General features: G+C 34.3%; 1 protein-coding gene across 1 annotated transcript in view; it reads left to right on the plus strand.

Moving 5' to 3' along the window:
* Positions 1-318: 318 nt before the first annotated feature.
* LOC103781843 (sodium channel protein type 1 subunit alpha-like) overlaps positions 319-15,615 on the plus strand; it is a gene marked incomplete at its 3' end in the record, with an annotated part of 20,369 nt that continues 5,072 nt past the window's right edge. The window contains exons 1-11 of the mRNA XM_008949566.1: positions 319-588; positions 2,820-2,938; positions 3,342-3,431; positions 4,165-4,293; positions 4,772-4,863; positions 5,918-6,154; positions 9,502-9,565; positions 10,808-10,949; positions 11,770-11,976; positions 12,835-13,122; positions 13,776-14,222. Of these exons, the coding sequence (XP_008947814.1) occupies positions 319-588; positions 2,820-2,938; positions 3,342-3,431; positions 4,165-4,293; positions 4,772-4,863; positions 5,918-6,154; positions 9,502-9,565; positions 10,808-10,949; positions 11,770-11,976; positions 12,835-13,122; positions 13,776-14,222 (2,085 nt within the window). The remainder of the gene's footprint in view (positions 589-2,819; positions 2,939-3,341; positions 3,432-4,164; positions 4,294-4,771; positions 4,864-5,917; positions 6,155-9,501; positions 9,566-10,807; positions 10,950-11,769; positions 11,977-12,834; positions 13,123-13,775; positions 14,223-15,615) is intronic.

A 15,615-nucleotide genomic window follows, 5' to 3' on the forward strand; every position in this document is an offset into this window, starting at 1 on the left:
TTAACTCAGTTGACAAACTATGCAAATTTCTCTTTCTTTTCCCTCTCTTTCTTTTTTTTATTTACCTCATAACTTGTAGTTGTTTGCCATGTCATTACTGGTAACTAATTTTCTATTAAGTATCTGACAATTAATTGAAATACTTCTTGCTACTGCTCTTTAGATGTAGAGGAGAGACAGATGATGGCTATGCCAAAAGCTTCTATCTGGGCATTTTTGTTACTGTTACCCTCTATTTTCTCTTTCTTTTTTCTCATGTTCCCCTAGGATCTTCTTGCGCAAGAGCCTGAAAGCATTTAAAGTTTGCGGAATGAAAAGATGGCACAGGCAATGCTGGTACCACCAGGATCCAACAGCTTCTTCTATTTCACCAAAGAATCTCTTGCAGCTATTGAAAAACGTATTGTTGATGAAAGGTCTCGTGGCAAAGATGAGCATAAAGATGATGGAGATCATGAAGAAGATCACCCAAAGCCAAGTAATGACTTGGAGGCAGGAAAGACACTGCCATTTATTTATGGCGATATTCCTCCAGGAATGGTGTCTGAGCCCCTGGAGGACCTGGACCCATACTACATCAATAAAAAAGTAAGTGTTTTATATTAAGAGTGTCATTAGAACACTCCTGTTGAACTAGAAAGTGATAAATGCTTTGACATGGAGGTATTCAGAAGGCCTGCTTAAAACTATTACGCATTACGTAATATCATGTTAATTAGTTTGAGCATACTATTCTGCAACTCTTCTGCTTAAGTAGGTTGTGGGTTTTTTTAAAAAGAAGTTTTCTTCTAGTGTCTAAGATTTCCTTATGGTGATATTTTGAGTTAGTGGATTTTGCGTTAGATGTCCTTCAATCTTTAAAAAGTTGATTAAATGCTGAAGCATGTGAAAACCTCCTTTCTGTCTGACTACTCTGTTTCTGGGATTTCTACAAACCATAGGTAGTACCTGAGATCTAGTTCAGTAGCATAGTCTATGGACAAAGTACTTGTTCAGTCATCTGCCAAAACAATAAATTGTCAAATATTGCTTGAAATCTTGTAGAAGAGCTTGTTTTACAAAAAGTTAAATGTTGAACTCTATATGACTATGGAGAGATATAAGTAGAAGGGAAAAATAATAAAAAAAAAGATTCTTGTCACATATTGCCATCTTCATGCTGTGTGATTTATGTGTATTGCTAACAGCTTGTGTCACTCATATATTAGTTCGTTATGCTAGAGTTTGCTTCAGGACCTGCAACTGTTCTGAGCATCATGGGGAGGATTTGATTTTTCTGGCCAGTTACATTTTTCCCAATGATTTTAATACCAATTCACCAGCAAGTAATTGCTTCCTGCACTGCCCCGTGAGGAACATGAAGACCATAAGCTGATGGAGCAGTTTGAAGTCATATACCCTCAATAGTAGTATGTTACAGAGCAAGGAAGTACTTGAAAGTCTTTGCATCATTCCTTTTAGAATCACTTTACATATGTATGGATGCAAAGTTTTCCCAAAAATTTTATATAAATGGTGTGGTTTTGTTTAATGTAAAAGGATTTGCGGCTCAGTATCAATTCTGCAAAACAGTATAAAATTAATGTTTGTGTGAGTATCCCCAAATTCACTTCTTAGATGGGACTGGGTGTAAAAGCTAAAACTGTGTACTTTGTATTTCAATATTTGGTCTATGTTATAGGCTCACTGTAGACCTGAAGACAAATGTACTGTAATGCAACTCAGTTTCTTTTATAGATAAAATGATAATAAAAGGAGAAAAGAGCAAGGATGATGACCTTGGCAAGTACAGATTACAAAAAGCTGGTTTCATGTAGGCACAAGAAATAATGTTCAGAATGACAGTGAAATTGAATTTACATTAAAAAGGCAGTACAAAGTAAGCCATGAGTGGTTATTTTATTGTGTAAATCAATAAAATGTTTGTTGAATTAAAAACATAGAACAGGTTATTGAAATTAAGTACTGGATAATTATCAGATTAGTATCTTGCATGTAAGTGACCAAAGAGCTATAATATTTCTGTAAGAAGCAACTAAGTTAAAGCAGTGGGGTTTTTTTTCCAGTGCAGAATGTTTAAGACTTATGATCAGATGTAGGTTTTTTGGTTATTTTAGGTTCTGTATTTTCCACTCCACAAAAGCTACTGTCAAATGACCTTTTAAAATAGAATATCATTAGACACCAGAAAGATTCAATGTTTAAAACCTCCTTATTTCCAGATATTAACCTTTTGGGAGAATAATCATAAGATGTAGATTAAATTAAGATTCCATTAGATGACATTTTCATTGTGTCTCCTAGTCAAAATCAAAAATGGTTGCATAAATGGTACTAGTGATGACTTCACAGGCAATAAAGGCAGTTAAGCCTTTAAAAGCCAAGGGCGTTTCAGCTCAGAAGCAGTTTTAAGTGCTGAAATGGTTAAATAGTTGCTCATAAGTGTTCAGAAATGGTTAGTTAGGTTCTTTGTTTTGCATCGCCAGCTTTTGTCTGAAGTGAAAGTAATATAGTTGAATTAATTAAAATGTTAAAAATTTCAAACTTTTAATTAAAATTTTTATGCAATTACATAATGCAAATTTTGTTGAAGAACACAGAGACAATGAAAGCATAGTGTCTGTTTTCATTGCTTGTGAAAATTTAGAGTCTCATGTTTGCTTGTATATTCTACTGAAAATAAGTTTGGCTAATTACATCTCTCTGAGTGCAGCCTCTCTATGGCAAGGTTGCTAATGTGTCTTTAATTTCCTGTTTCCTATTTCCCCCGGTTTTGGTTTTTTTTTTTGTTTTGTTTTGTTTTGTTTTGTTTTTTTAAGACATTTATAGTATTGAATAAAGGGAAGACCATCTTCAGGTTCAGTGCCACACCTGCCTTGTACCTTTTATCTCCTTTCAATATTATTAGAAGAATAGCTATTAAGATTTTGGTTCATTCATATCCTTTTCAAGTGGTTTGGTTTGGGTTTTTGTTTTTTTGGTTTTTTTAATTATTACTGGTCTCTTAAAATATTTAATAACATTGGGTTTTGTTTTAGTGTTTAAATGTATTCCTACCCTTAATTCTTTATCTCAGAATTAATCAGAACTAAGATTTGTTACTTCAATCTTCTGCTGAAATGCAGGGGAAGAGACGCATAGCATGTATACCTAGATTACAGAGTTAGTGGTATAGCCATTATTATTGTGAAAAGTCTCTGCATTATTTATGACATTGCTAGTGACAGTAAACTGATTAGTATCATATATGTTGTCAGTATTCCATAGCCTGGTCAATTCCTCATATTTTTTGTGATGCAAATTCAGCATTAAAAGGAGTATGTTCCTTAACTACAGTTAACATTGTTCAGCATGCTCATTATGCTCACTATTTTGACAAACTGTGTATTTATGACCTGGAGGAAGCTTCCAGACTGGACAAAGAATGTAGAGTAAGTATGCTTAAATTAGCTAATAATTTTTATACTGGTGTAAAATTAAAAAGCAAAATTAAGAGCTAGACCATGTAGTTTTACTTACCTTTGTGTGTAATACTAGTATTCTCCTTTTTCTAGCCTGGAGTTTAGTCCTAGCTGCAACTCAAAGCAGCAGAGACATGACTGTTCAGAATGCTCAGTATTCCTGTTAAGAATGTTTGTACAAGTAATGTTTTTATGCATTCTCCGTCTTCAGCTGTTCTTTTAAGATTTTTATTTTAAAAAAAAAAAAAAAAGAAAGGCAGCAGCGTGGTGGGGAGGAAAAAAGTATCCCTTCAACCTGAAACTGCTGCTTTTCAGTGTGGGAGGTGCTTTCTAGAGCCCCTGTGAAGTTAGCTATCATGTAACTTTAGTAAATATGAAGTTTCACTTACCCATGGATTTTATTTCTGATATGGCAGCCATGTTGAATTTTTTATTTGAGAAATAAAAAGTTCATGTTATTCATGATTTTTATTATTTGTGCTGAAATTTCAAAATCTTATATGCCAGAAACTGCAAAATTATATTTCAGATAAAGAAATCCTATTATTTTGCAGAAGAATACTGGTAAAACATAGTTTACGTGAGTTTGTAACTGCTATTATAGTGAGCGTACTAATTACTGGGTTTGAGTGATTTTCCTTTATTCCTGTGGTGTTGCAACAGTATGACAATCAGTAACTTTTGCTTGAATGTTTTGTCATAGGTACACTTTCACTGGTATTTATACTTTCGAATTTCTCGTAAAAATCCTTGCAAGAGGCTTCTGTATAAATGATTTTACTTGCCTTCGTGACCCCTGGAACTGGCTTGATTTTGTTGTAATTTCTTTTGCGTAAGTATATGTATATATTTGTTTATTTTTTTAATAAATAAAATATCAGTTAGAACTACTTTTGAACCTGTAATAATTATTTTCATGTATCTTAGCTCCTTTAAAATGAATTGTAGTTGAATTGTGTGTGTTCCAACATTTTGCATTTTAGTATTTCACTCTAATGTAGCCCACAGCAGAATTAGTGGACTATGCTGCAGTATAAAAGAGTGGTTACCACTGAACAATCAATTTTAAATAGTATTTAAATAATAAAGTCAGGAAAATCCATATAATTTTTAATTTGCATTCAGTGGAGATACTTAAGGGTGTGTTTCTTAGGGAAAACTGAATTGAATTGAAACATGAAAGTATGAATGCAAGTCTTTTCATTTAAAGTTGCCTCTTCCAAAAAAAAAAAAAATAGCTTGGATTACAGGTTCAGGTAAGTAGTATACACTCTACCTTAATTCTGAGTAATTGTGATTTAATCCTACAGGTATATAACAGAGTTTGTAAACCTAGGCAATGTTTCAGCTCTTCGAACTTTCAGAGTATTGAGAGCTTTGAAAACTATTTCTGTAATCCCAGGTAAGAAGTAACTGTGAAAAATGGTAGGCACTCTATGTCACCTCTGTTTAATTTTGTGTGTGCTGTCATTGTGTTTGTGTGTGGAATCCCTCACTACAGATATGTGACAGAGTTTGTGGACCTGGGCAATGTCTCAGCGTTGAGAACATTCAGAGTTCTCCGAGCTTTGAAAACAATATCAGTCATTCCAGGTGAGAGCTAGGTTAAACACTGAGGCTGACTGAAATTCCACAGAAGCTGAACTATTTTTTTAAAGAAGCATACAGATTTTAGTCTTAATTTCACTTTTATTCCCTTTTCTAATTCTCTGATACACTTGGCTTCAAGAGTTTAATCCATTCTTGCATGAGAAATTAAATTATATAGCATGTGTGTATTTCCATTTCATGATGTCAGATTTTTTTCTTCCCATTAAGGATCAAAATTAATTCTTTTTACTTTTATCTTAACTAATGAGAATGCTACTATGTGTCAAAGGTATTTGGGATTGAAAATTTCAGTCTGTTGTAAAAGTTGAATCTCTGATATGGACAACTAAGATAATAAAAGAGTAGCTTGGAAATTGCATGATATATTTATTACCTTAAGATGCCTGTCTTCACCAAATCGTACCTCCAGTTGAATAGGATGCAGCAGAATGCAGTCATTAAAATTTCCACTGCAGTCCAATTGTGTTCTGGTTTTGTTTGCTGTTATAGAACCAATATATCGTATATTGGAATACAGCACTGGCAAAGGTATGGAGCAAGAGGCATCAAGAAGAAAATTAACGATTTTCCTCACATGTATACATGTATAGAGAGCACGAATAAAAAGTTACTACTTCATTTGAAGAGCAGATGCTTTGGAATGCGTACTGTTCATTCCCATTCATACTTTCAAATTAATGTGTCAGGAACTGAGATTTATTGGTACCTTTTTCCTTTGGAAAATATTTTAAGACTATATTTGTGAAGCTGCGCATGATATTTAATAGTGTGTTGGAGTAGTTCACATTGCAGTTTAGCTTAGGTAAATATTTAATAGTATAACAAAAATCTGACTCTGTTTGCAGGTTTGAAGACTATTGTTGGAGCCTTAATTCAATCTGTGAAGAAGCTCTCAGATGTAATGATTTTGACTGTGTTTTGCCTGAGTGTATTTGCACTAATAGGACTGCAGCTGTTCATGGGCAACTTGAAGAATAAATGCTTGTTTTGGCCAGCAAAAAATTCAACGTCTTATGAAAAATACATAGCTCCATACTTCAATGGTACAGTGTTTGATTGGACAGCATACATCAACAATGAAAGTAAGGAATACTGTTTTAACTTGCTAAAATTTTTGTGTATTAACACATACACACAAGATTACTGTTTTCTACTATAGGCTAAAGAGAACAATAAAATAAATAGGATGATAGAGTAGGGATTTTTATGTATTCCACCCCAAACTCATGCTGACATGATTGTTCTTTCCATTAATTGCACTTGGAAACATATTCATAGGTTTAGGTTGCTTTCAGAATCACAGAATCATGTGTGTTGATTGTCCACAGTCATCCAGACCAGCTTCTGCTCACTGCAGGTCTGGTTAGAATGAGCTGCTCAATGCCGTGTTTCTTTAAGTTTGTAATACCTGTAAGAATTCAAATGGCACAGACTCTCTGGGTAGCCTGTACCAGTGTTTTACCTGTCTCATGGTAACTCTTTAAAATATGAATTCAGAATTTCCCCGTGCTTAAACTTTTGCTGTTAACTTTTTATCCTTCCAGTGTGCACCTCTGAGAATCAGGCTCCATCTTCATTACGGTCATTCATGTTCTGTTCTTAGGTAGCATGAAGATCCACCCCTGTGCACACACCAGCCTTCTGAAGGTTGAACAAAACCAATTCTTTTAGCCTTTCCTTGTGTCTTTAGGTTATAAATAAGACAGAGAAGCACTAGATAAATATCAGAGATTTTGTAGTTAAGTTATACTTGTATTATTAGGAAAAGGTAGAGAAACAAATTGCTCTTTGTGAAATAGTCACTTTTCAAGTAGAGATTCTGGTAGGGAAGGAGGTGGTATTCATCTGTATGACCTATTGTTAAGAGGGCTGACAAAGACATCTTTATCCAGATAATTTTCAACAGTCTTAATCTCTGTAGACTGAAATGATGACATTTAAGAAACACACAGGCACTTATTTTTTGTACTTGTGTCATTCTACATGATAATCCCAGTAGTTGCAATACAAAATGAATCATGAGATGCAGTATAAAAACTTTGAATTGCCAAAAATGTTATTAGTTTTTATGTATGGATTTGTGCTGGAAGTGGGTTTACAGATTATTGCACAGTAAAAAATTGCGAAAGTAGTCTATTTAAGTAAAAAGAAATTGGTGGAATAATGGGAGCTACCTTTCCTTCTCACTGACCCAAAAGTAAAAGAAAATACAGATGGTACAGGCTGAGTTTTGATGAGTCATATTTCCTTCCTAAATATGGACATTAAAGTTCTTGGCTATTTTCAGATTTTCTTTCTATTTCTAAATCATTAACATTCTGGAAATTCTGTGACTGTATTTACATTTTCTGTGAAATCTATCTATTTTTGCTAGTCTATTTGCGTAAGAAGGGATGTGAGAATGGAGTAATGGCAGTGCTTTATGGGTGTTTTGATTGATAGTTTATATGCTGTAGAATACTTGTGAATTCTTTCTTCGAAGAGTCTATATTTCCATTTCCCACCAAGTAGCAATTTAAAACTAAAAGACAGAAGTAAAATATTCCAGAATGTCTGTTACTTTTTGTGTTACTACCTGTGACTTTGCTGGGAATCTCTACAAAATACTGACACAGACAAGGCAATTCTGTCTAGTTGTGTTTGTGTTCCTCTTGTCTCGTCTGGCCTCTTAATCGTTTCTATGTGTCAGATGCATTGTAATTTCACCTAATTTTTTTTTTTTTTTTTCAGCATATCATATGCTGGTCAGCTGTGACTGAGTGTAGTACCCTCTAGTGAATTTTCTGAACAACTGTTTACTAAGAAAAAGGCTAGATTCACTTTTTGAAAGCAGGTGCACAGATCCATATGTCAGCGTATTGGCACCTGACATGTAGATCAGTATGTGAACATCCAGAGTTTTGGCCAGCAATAAAGGTTTCTAACATTGCATAAGTACTGTTCTTGAATGGTAAGATTTTGGCATTGTTAGATTTGATTTACATGTTTGGTTTTGGATCCTCCTGTCTTCATATGTTCTTCATCCCATGAGCTGTTTCTGACTATTTAAATACTACAGTAGTTTATTTATCCTGTGAAAACCAAAGCCTTTTGTCAGCCTGAGAAACGTATTGAGGATATTGAGGATGACAGATGATTAGCTTAGTTGGGATAAGAGTTTTATCCAGATCTCTGTCTCTTTTCTGGATCTCAGAGCCTGGCTATCCTTATGGTGAAAAGTTTTCTGCTTATATCCAGTCAGAACCTTTCTTGTCTCAAACTATGCCCATTGTGTGTTATTTTGTTGCCACACACCAGTGAGAAGAACCTGTCTCTGTGCTGTGGATAACTTCGTTGTAGTTGCTGGATGCTTTTTACCAACTGCTCCTACAGCCTTCCCTTTTCTAGGCTGAACAAGGACTCTTTTTCTTCTTTTTTTTTTTTTTAAGGACAGCACAGTTAGTCATTAGTAACAAAATATATTCCTTTATTTATGAACCTTATAGTTAAAATAAAAATTCTTTACAGCATCTTTTATAAAATTATCCTTGGAGCATCCATCTTTGTCCTGGTTCCGTGTAAAAAGGGGTTCAGGGCAGGACCCACACGGAACAGAACTATGTACTCGCCTCTGCCCCCCCCCTGAGAGAGAGAGAAAAAAATGAAGTATTTTGTTTAACACTTTGGGAAAAAAAAATGAAGTATATTGTTTAACAAGGAACAGAAAACAAAAAAGGGAGGTAAGGAAAATAATATATACAAAGATTAGGGGAAAATACAAAAAATAAATTATACAAAGCCCTCAGAAATGCTTCCAAGGTCCCACGGAGTGAAAGGACAACTTCCCTCTCCGCGCTGCATGCAGGAGTGAAGTTAGCACCCACTTCCTGCCTCTTATCAGAGTGTGTGTGGGAAGGGGAGGGAATACAATGGTTTCACCCCCACCCGGGGTCCTCCCAGTTGCTGAAAGGTCACGCCCCCATTCCAAGCCTCAAACCACAACAATCTTTTAAATGGATCTTCATATTCTCAGTCACAGGATCAGCAGATCCTGTTAATGTTGTTCTAACTTCAAAGCTCTTATCTAGCCACTGTAAATAGTTCTATTTAAAATAATGTAGGCTTTCATTGGTCTGATTACAATCTACCTGTTGAATAAGAGAAGGAGTTGGAAGCTTTGTGCTTTCTCTCATTTATTGGACATGACATTTTGGAAGGATATTCAGTGTTTGCTATGACTCAAGAAGAGAGTATGCCATTTATGTTGTTCCAGTCATTGTTCTAGGATTTTATTTTTACATTGTGAATGGAGTTTCATACGTGAATGGGAGATTATGAACATTCAAACTATGATAGCTTGAATTTAGGTTCATCCTCACAAAAATACACTAACAAAAAAAACCCAAAACACTCCTCTTTATAATCATGTCACTTTCTGTTTTTCTTTTAGGTCATTTCTATATCCTAGAAGGACAAAAGGATTATCTGCTTTGTGGCAATAGTTCTGATGCTGGGTAAGATACACTGAAAATTACATACTGCCTATCTGAACAAATTTTTAAAAAAGAAAAATCACTTTGAACTTAAAAAGCTATTTCAGCTACCTAACTGCACGTTCAGTAATACCTGTGCATGGTTCATAATAAGTAAATATCTGAATGAATCAAAACATTAAATGAGAAAGCAAATTGCTGTAAATTTCTTCTAAAAAACTTGTGTTACTAGAAAATTCCATTTCAACAGCTGAATGACTTAACATACTTCTTTATCATGGGTTTCATGCCATAAAATAGGTATTAGGCACTGGGCCTAATGACAAACTTTTAGAAAGACATCTTCAGGATTTCATGTGTGGCCTGTGTACACGGCACTGTCTTGTGACTCTCTTTGTGGCAGTTATGTGTAACAAAATCACTTAATTCTGTATTTTAATCATATAGCAGCACATCCCTTCCATTTGACTGTATTTAAAGCAGATATACTTAAGTCTTTCTTTGTAAACATTTTGTGTATATATGTAAGTATCAGATAGTTTTATCTCTTTGTATAACTGCATCAAACACACACATATATGAAAAGAAATCTTTATAGTGCTTTCTTGAAGAGGTCTTGGAGGCAAGAGCCTCTTCTGTCTTTAAAGAATGGAGTCAAAACTGAAACAGTGTGCCTACAATTGATATCGAGATTGGATCATCTACTGTCAAAACTGATATGTACAGTTTTCAGGAGATGAAAGTATCATTTTGACAGTTATTTGCTTTTGAGGGATCTGTAGAATTTGTTAATTAGACTTGGCTAATCCACAGATCTGAAGAAACCAAGAAATCTGGTATACCAACCTTTCTGACAGGCAAAATTCAGCATAAATTTTTATATATACTGACTTTCTTTTTTGCATGGAAGTATTCACTTTATGTAATCTCTGTGTTAAGTAAATATATTGTAGTGGCTGCAGAGGTATTACCGAACTGTTTGGAATAAGTTTGTTTGTTTAATGCTGAAAAAAGGTAGGAAGAAAACTTTTTGTTTACTGGCTTGCTCTTTTCTGATTTTTTTTTTTAAGAACTCTTTTCATTTCCTCACTAATTTTCAAAATGTTGTAAGCCACAAATAGCAGCCCCCTTCACAGATTTGATCTAATGAAGGTTTATTAGATGCTAAAAGTACAATAAGGGAAAAACAATTTTACTGCTATGGGATATTTTTACATGGATTGCTTTACTTTTTTCTTTTATATTTTTTTTTTCTCCTCTTAGTAAATGTCCAGAAGACTTTGTCTGTGTGAAAGCTGGTAGAAACCCCAACTATGGATATACTAGCTTTGACACATTCAGTTGGGCTTTCCTGTCACTGTTTAGACTGATGACACAAGACTACTGGGAAGATCTTTATCAGCTGGTGAGTGGATAAAAACCTTGGTTGTTGTCTTACTTGCCTGAAATCAAACATAGAAAAGCCATTCTATTTTTATTTTATCTACCATTGCTATTGTTAGCAATTGAAAATGAACAGTATTTATGTAAGGAAACAAATTCAGTTGCAGAATTAACCAAACATTGGGAACTTATTACTGAATCTCACATGATTTCTGATTTTTTTCTTGTTTTTTTTTTTCTTTATTAAATTTTTACAATGTACATTTCATTTTTCTTATTTTAAAAAACTGTAATTTAAATTGTAAATATACCCTGACAGCAAAATCTGAATCTTAATTTCTGCACTTGGAATCCTATTTTTGATAACTCAGATTACATGTCTTGTTAGAAATTACTTTTCCTACTATAGATTTTCATTATATGGTGTGTGAAAATCTGTTAATTATAATAAATATTATCTTTTAACTATTTAATAGATTGTGCCATCTTTTATTCTTTTGGTTATTTCAAGGGGAAAACATGATAACACATGGGAAGCAGACTAGGTGTCCAACCTGTGCTGCATGATTTACATTAATTACTCTGATCCCCCTTCTTTTCAAGATTATTAGGCATTAAAAGAAGTTTGTCTGAAAGCAGCATGATCTTTAAACTTGTTTTTCACATCATGAATGCTCCCTGCATTTTGATTACTTTGTAATTCAGAAAGCTTGTATGATCTTACTACAGAAGGAAGAACAACTCAGTAATATTTTGCACTTTTCAAATTCAGTAAATGCTTATGAAGGGCAGAAGTGATGCATGTCTTCACCAGGTCAATCATATCTCTCCTTTTCCTATAGACGCTACGTGCTGCTGGCAAAACATACATGATATTTTTTGTTCTGGTCATTTTTCTGGGTTCTTTCTATTTGATTAACTTGATCCTGGCTGTGGTTGCCATGGCCTATGAAGAACAAAATCAAGCAACTATGGTTGAAGCAGAACAGAGGGAGGCAGACTTGCAGCAGATGCTTGAACAGCTGAGGAAGCAGCAAGAAGCAGCTCAGGTATATTCTAACAGGAGTTTGAGCTTTAGTAAATTCTTTGTGTGCTATTCATTCAAAATAAAACCAATAATTTAAATGTTTTTTTTTTTTTTTAAAAAAGCTGTTCTTTTTCATGCCTCAGAAGTACTTTAGACTGCTTTCCCTATGAGTTTTTATTGGATTTGAATGTATAATGTCTAAAGCATTAATGAATTTCTGAACTGAAAACAAAAAGTATTGTCCAGATCAGAGTAATAGTTTTAAAATTTCTTACCTAGGGGTAATATCTGGTAACCTGTCATGATGATTTTGCTAATTCTCAACTTAACAATAATTGCAATACTTGTGAAATAATTGTCAGGTCTCTATTAGAGTGTAAAATATTTTTGTCTATAAATTTCTGACTGATTTGTGCTACTTGCGTTTCCACCAGTGAACCAAAGACTGGAAGTAGTACCCCAAAATTTTTTTGTTAAGATCAGCTTAAGGAAGCTGTTACAATAACAGCTGAAATTACTTTACTAAATTCAGACTGAAGTATGACTCTGTTTAGCTGTTTCATTTGCAATTGCATTCACTCTAATTACTAAATTTATTATTTTTCAAGTATTTTCTAATGAAGTTTGTGGCTGTACACAATGCAGACTGACTCCATGATAGAAATGCAACGTAGAATTCCATTCGAACAGCAACTTCCATAACTGACCTTTTATTTTAATTGATATTACTGAATTCCATTTGAAGTTCTGCCCAAATCCATCTAGGCTTTTGTCACACATCTAGAAGTAATTTAGTATAAATTGTAGGAACAAGGACTATAGCTTTCTTTCAAAAATGGTGTGATTTGTAAAGTGCCACATTACATAATTGCTGTGGCAGGTGATAGCAGCTGTAGCAGAAATGACTGAGTACAGCGGTGAAAGCGGGATTGGTGGACCCTCAGATAGTTCTTCAGAAGCATCCAAGCTTAGTTCAAAAAGTGCCAAAGAAAGGAGAAATAGAAGGAAGAAAAGACGGCAGAGGGAGCTCTCTGAAGAAGATGATGACATGAAGGATGAAAAGCTTCCAAAATCTGAATCAGATGGCAGTATCAGAAGGAAAGGTTTCCATTTTTCTTTTGATGGGAACAGACTTGCTTATGGGAAGCCATTCACATCGCCCCACCAGGTACTGTGAATAATGCAGTTGTTGTTTTGGGGGTTTGTGAGATAACTGTGATATCTGACAAACTTCACTGCAACTTTGCAATGTAATACAACCATGAAAAAGAATGTTGCACCATTTTAAATACTGGCTTACTGTAGGTAGTATTTTCTAGAGTGTACCTAAGGAAGTGTTTTAATTTCTCTCATTTTATTGTTTAGGAACCACTGGGTCTTAACATGCAAAGCAGTGTTGCTGCTTTCCTAGTTAATTTTAGATAGAAATCCCTTTTTAATTCATAAAAAGAAAATTTAAATGTATTATATCAATGTAGAAGACTAAGGGCATTGGTATCTTTTAGCATGTTGCATGATCAAAGTGGATCATAAGCATTTCTAGAAGTCTTGATTATTTTCTTTGGTACAGAGATGGAAACTGCTACAGCCTTATGCATGTTCATGCATTGTTTTCTCCAGTAATTGTTTTAGGTATACTGCAAATTTACCCATTCAGATGACTTTCATCTCTAGTGCACATCTGATATCTACTTAAGGCACTGTATTAAAAATAACAGTGACAGGTTCCTGGGGAATATGCATTATTTTAATACAGAGGCATGATTTTTTTTAAATATATTTTAAATCTTCAGCCAGTCATTTTGTTTGTTTTCTTTGCAGTCTTTACTGAGTGTTCGTGGCTCCCTGTTTTCTCCCAGACGTAGCAGCAGAACAAGTCTTTTTAGTTTTAGAGAATATGGAAGAGAGATAGGATCTGAAAATGACTTTGCTGATGATGAGCACAGCACATTTGAGGATAATGGGAGCAGAAGAGGTTCTCTCTTTTTGCCACACAGACATAATGAACGACGCAGTAGTAACATTAGTCAGGCCAGTAGACCATCAAGAAGGCTGACAGCGTTTGGAGTGAATGGGAAGATGCACAGCACAGTGGATTGCAATGGGGTGGTTTCCTTAGTGGATGCACCACCAGGCCTGTTGTCACCAACTGGACAGCTGCTGCCAGAGGTGGTAATAGATAAGCCAACAACCGATGATCAGGTAAGAAAGTTTTACTTTACTTTTTATAGAAAGGTTTACTGTGATTCTCTCAAAAGTGAGGCTGAAGCATGAAAATGGAAGAGAACAAAGGAACACATTTTTATGCATGCACCTGTGTAGTGAATCTAACAGTGTTCCATAGTTAAATCTGGTTTAGAACCCAGAATTAGGTGCTCAGCTTTCTGAAGATTCTGCATATTATTACGTTGTTTTGATTTTTTTTTCTTTCTTATGGTATTAGCCTCCTTTTAAATGTTTCCTAATTCTCTGTCAGTAATCTGCTGGTTCTGCTTTTTTTCCACTGTCTGTGTATTTTTTACTGTGCAAATGTCAACAGAATCTCAAAGGCTATGTTACATTTTAAAAGCTCTGAAAGCTTTTTTTCTTCTTGGGTCTCAGAGATGATCTGTTTCTCACTGCTGAGGATCAGAATATAATTAAAAAAAATAATATGCAAATTCATCCATTTTTTCCTCTGGTCAGTTTTTCCTTTTGCCTCAGTCTGTTTAGGAATGGAACAGGGGCTCCTGGTGCATGTTTTTTTTCCCAGAAACCTTCTTTTATTGAAACAAATTTTTACTCGGGGCACAGTATCTGCAAGTACATCAGCCAGATTCCTTACAGTTATAAACTTCTTGCAGTTTATTATACTTTCATTTTCAGGCATTTATTTAATTTCTTAAAAAAAAATCGACCCATGCTTATAGATTCAAAACTTCTTTATAATTGATGTCTGTTCAATGATATAATATAGCTTTCAATGTTTTTAATAAAATACTTTTTAAAAACAAATTTCCTTTAAGGGGTCATCTAAGTTGGAATGCTTGTTTCTTCAGCTGAATTTAATGAAATAAATGAGAGATGACAGCTATGCAATGTAAAATATAACCTTTAATGAATGGGTATGGAAATCAAGACTGATCTATAAAAATTAATTTTAGAGAACAATTGTTATTGCAGAACACTTCCTAGGATAAATCACTTACAATAAGTGTCTTGTGATTGGACTGGTTTAGAAGTGAAATACTGGCTGAGAAAACATGGAACAGGGAATTTTTCTGATTCCAGTGCTGCAACAGTCTTGGTTTGTGTCCTTGCCTATGGCCACCTCCAAAATTTCTTTGCATCTAGGTGTGGAGTAGTAATAGTTAAATACAATGCAGTGGTAATCTGGGGACTAGATATAAAATACTTTACAAAGACTCCAGCATGTATTAATAGTATTCAGAAGTGTAACATGAAAACAGCCATTTAAAAAAAATACTAGGTTTATGTTTTATGTATAGTGGAAAAAAAATGTGATGTAACAGCACTTAAAGTTTTATATATTATGAATTCATCGAAACTGAACAGTATTTCTGATACCTGTTTTGCAGTATTTCTGAAGTTGAATTTAATTTACACCTTTTTTTTTTTTTTTTTTTTTAGAGCGCTAGTACAGAAATAGAAAAAAAAAAGA

This window comes from Merops nubicus, unplaced genomic scaffold (genome assembly GCF_000691845.1).
Source record: "Merops nubicus isolate BGI_N331 unplaced genomic scaffold, ASM69184v1 scaffold17881, whole genome shotgun sequence".
NCBI classification, from domain to species: domain Eukaryota; kingdom Metazoa; phylum Chordata; class Aves; order Coraciiformes; family Meropidae; genus Merops; species Merops nubicus.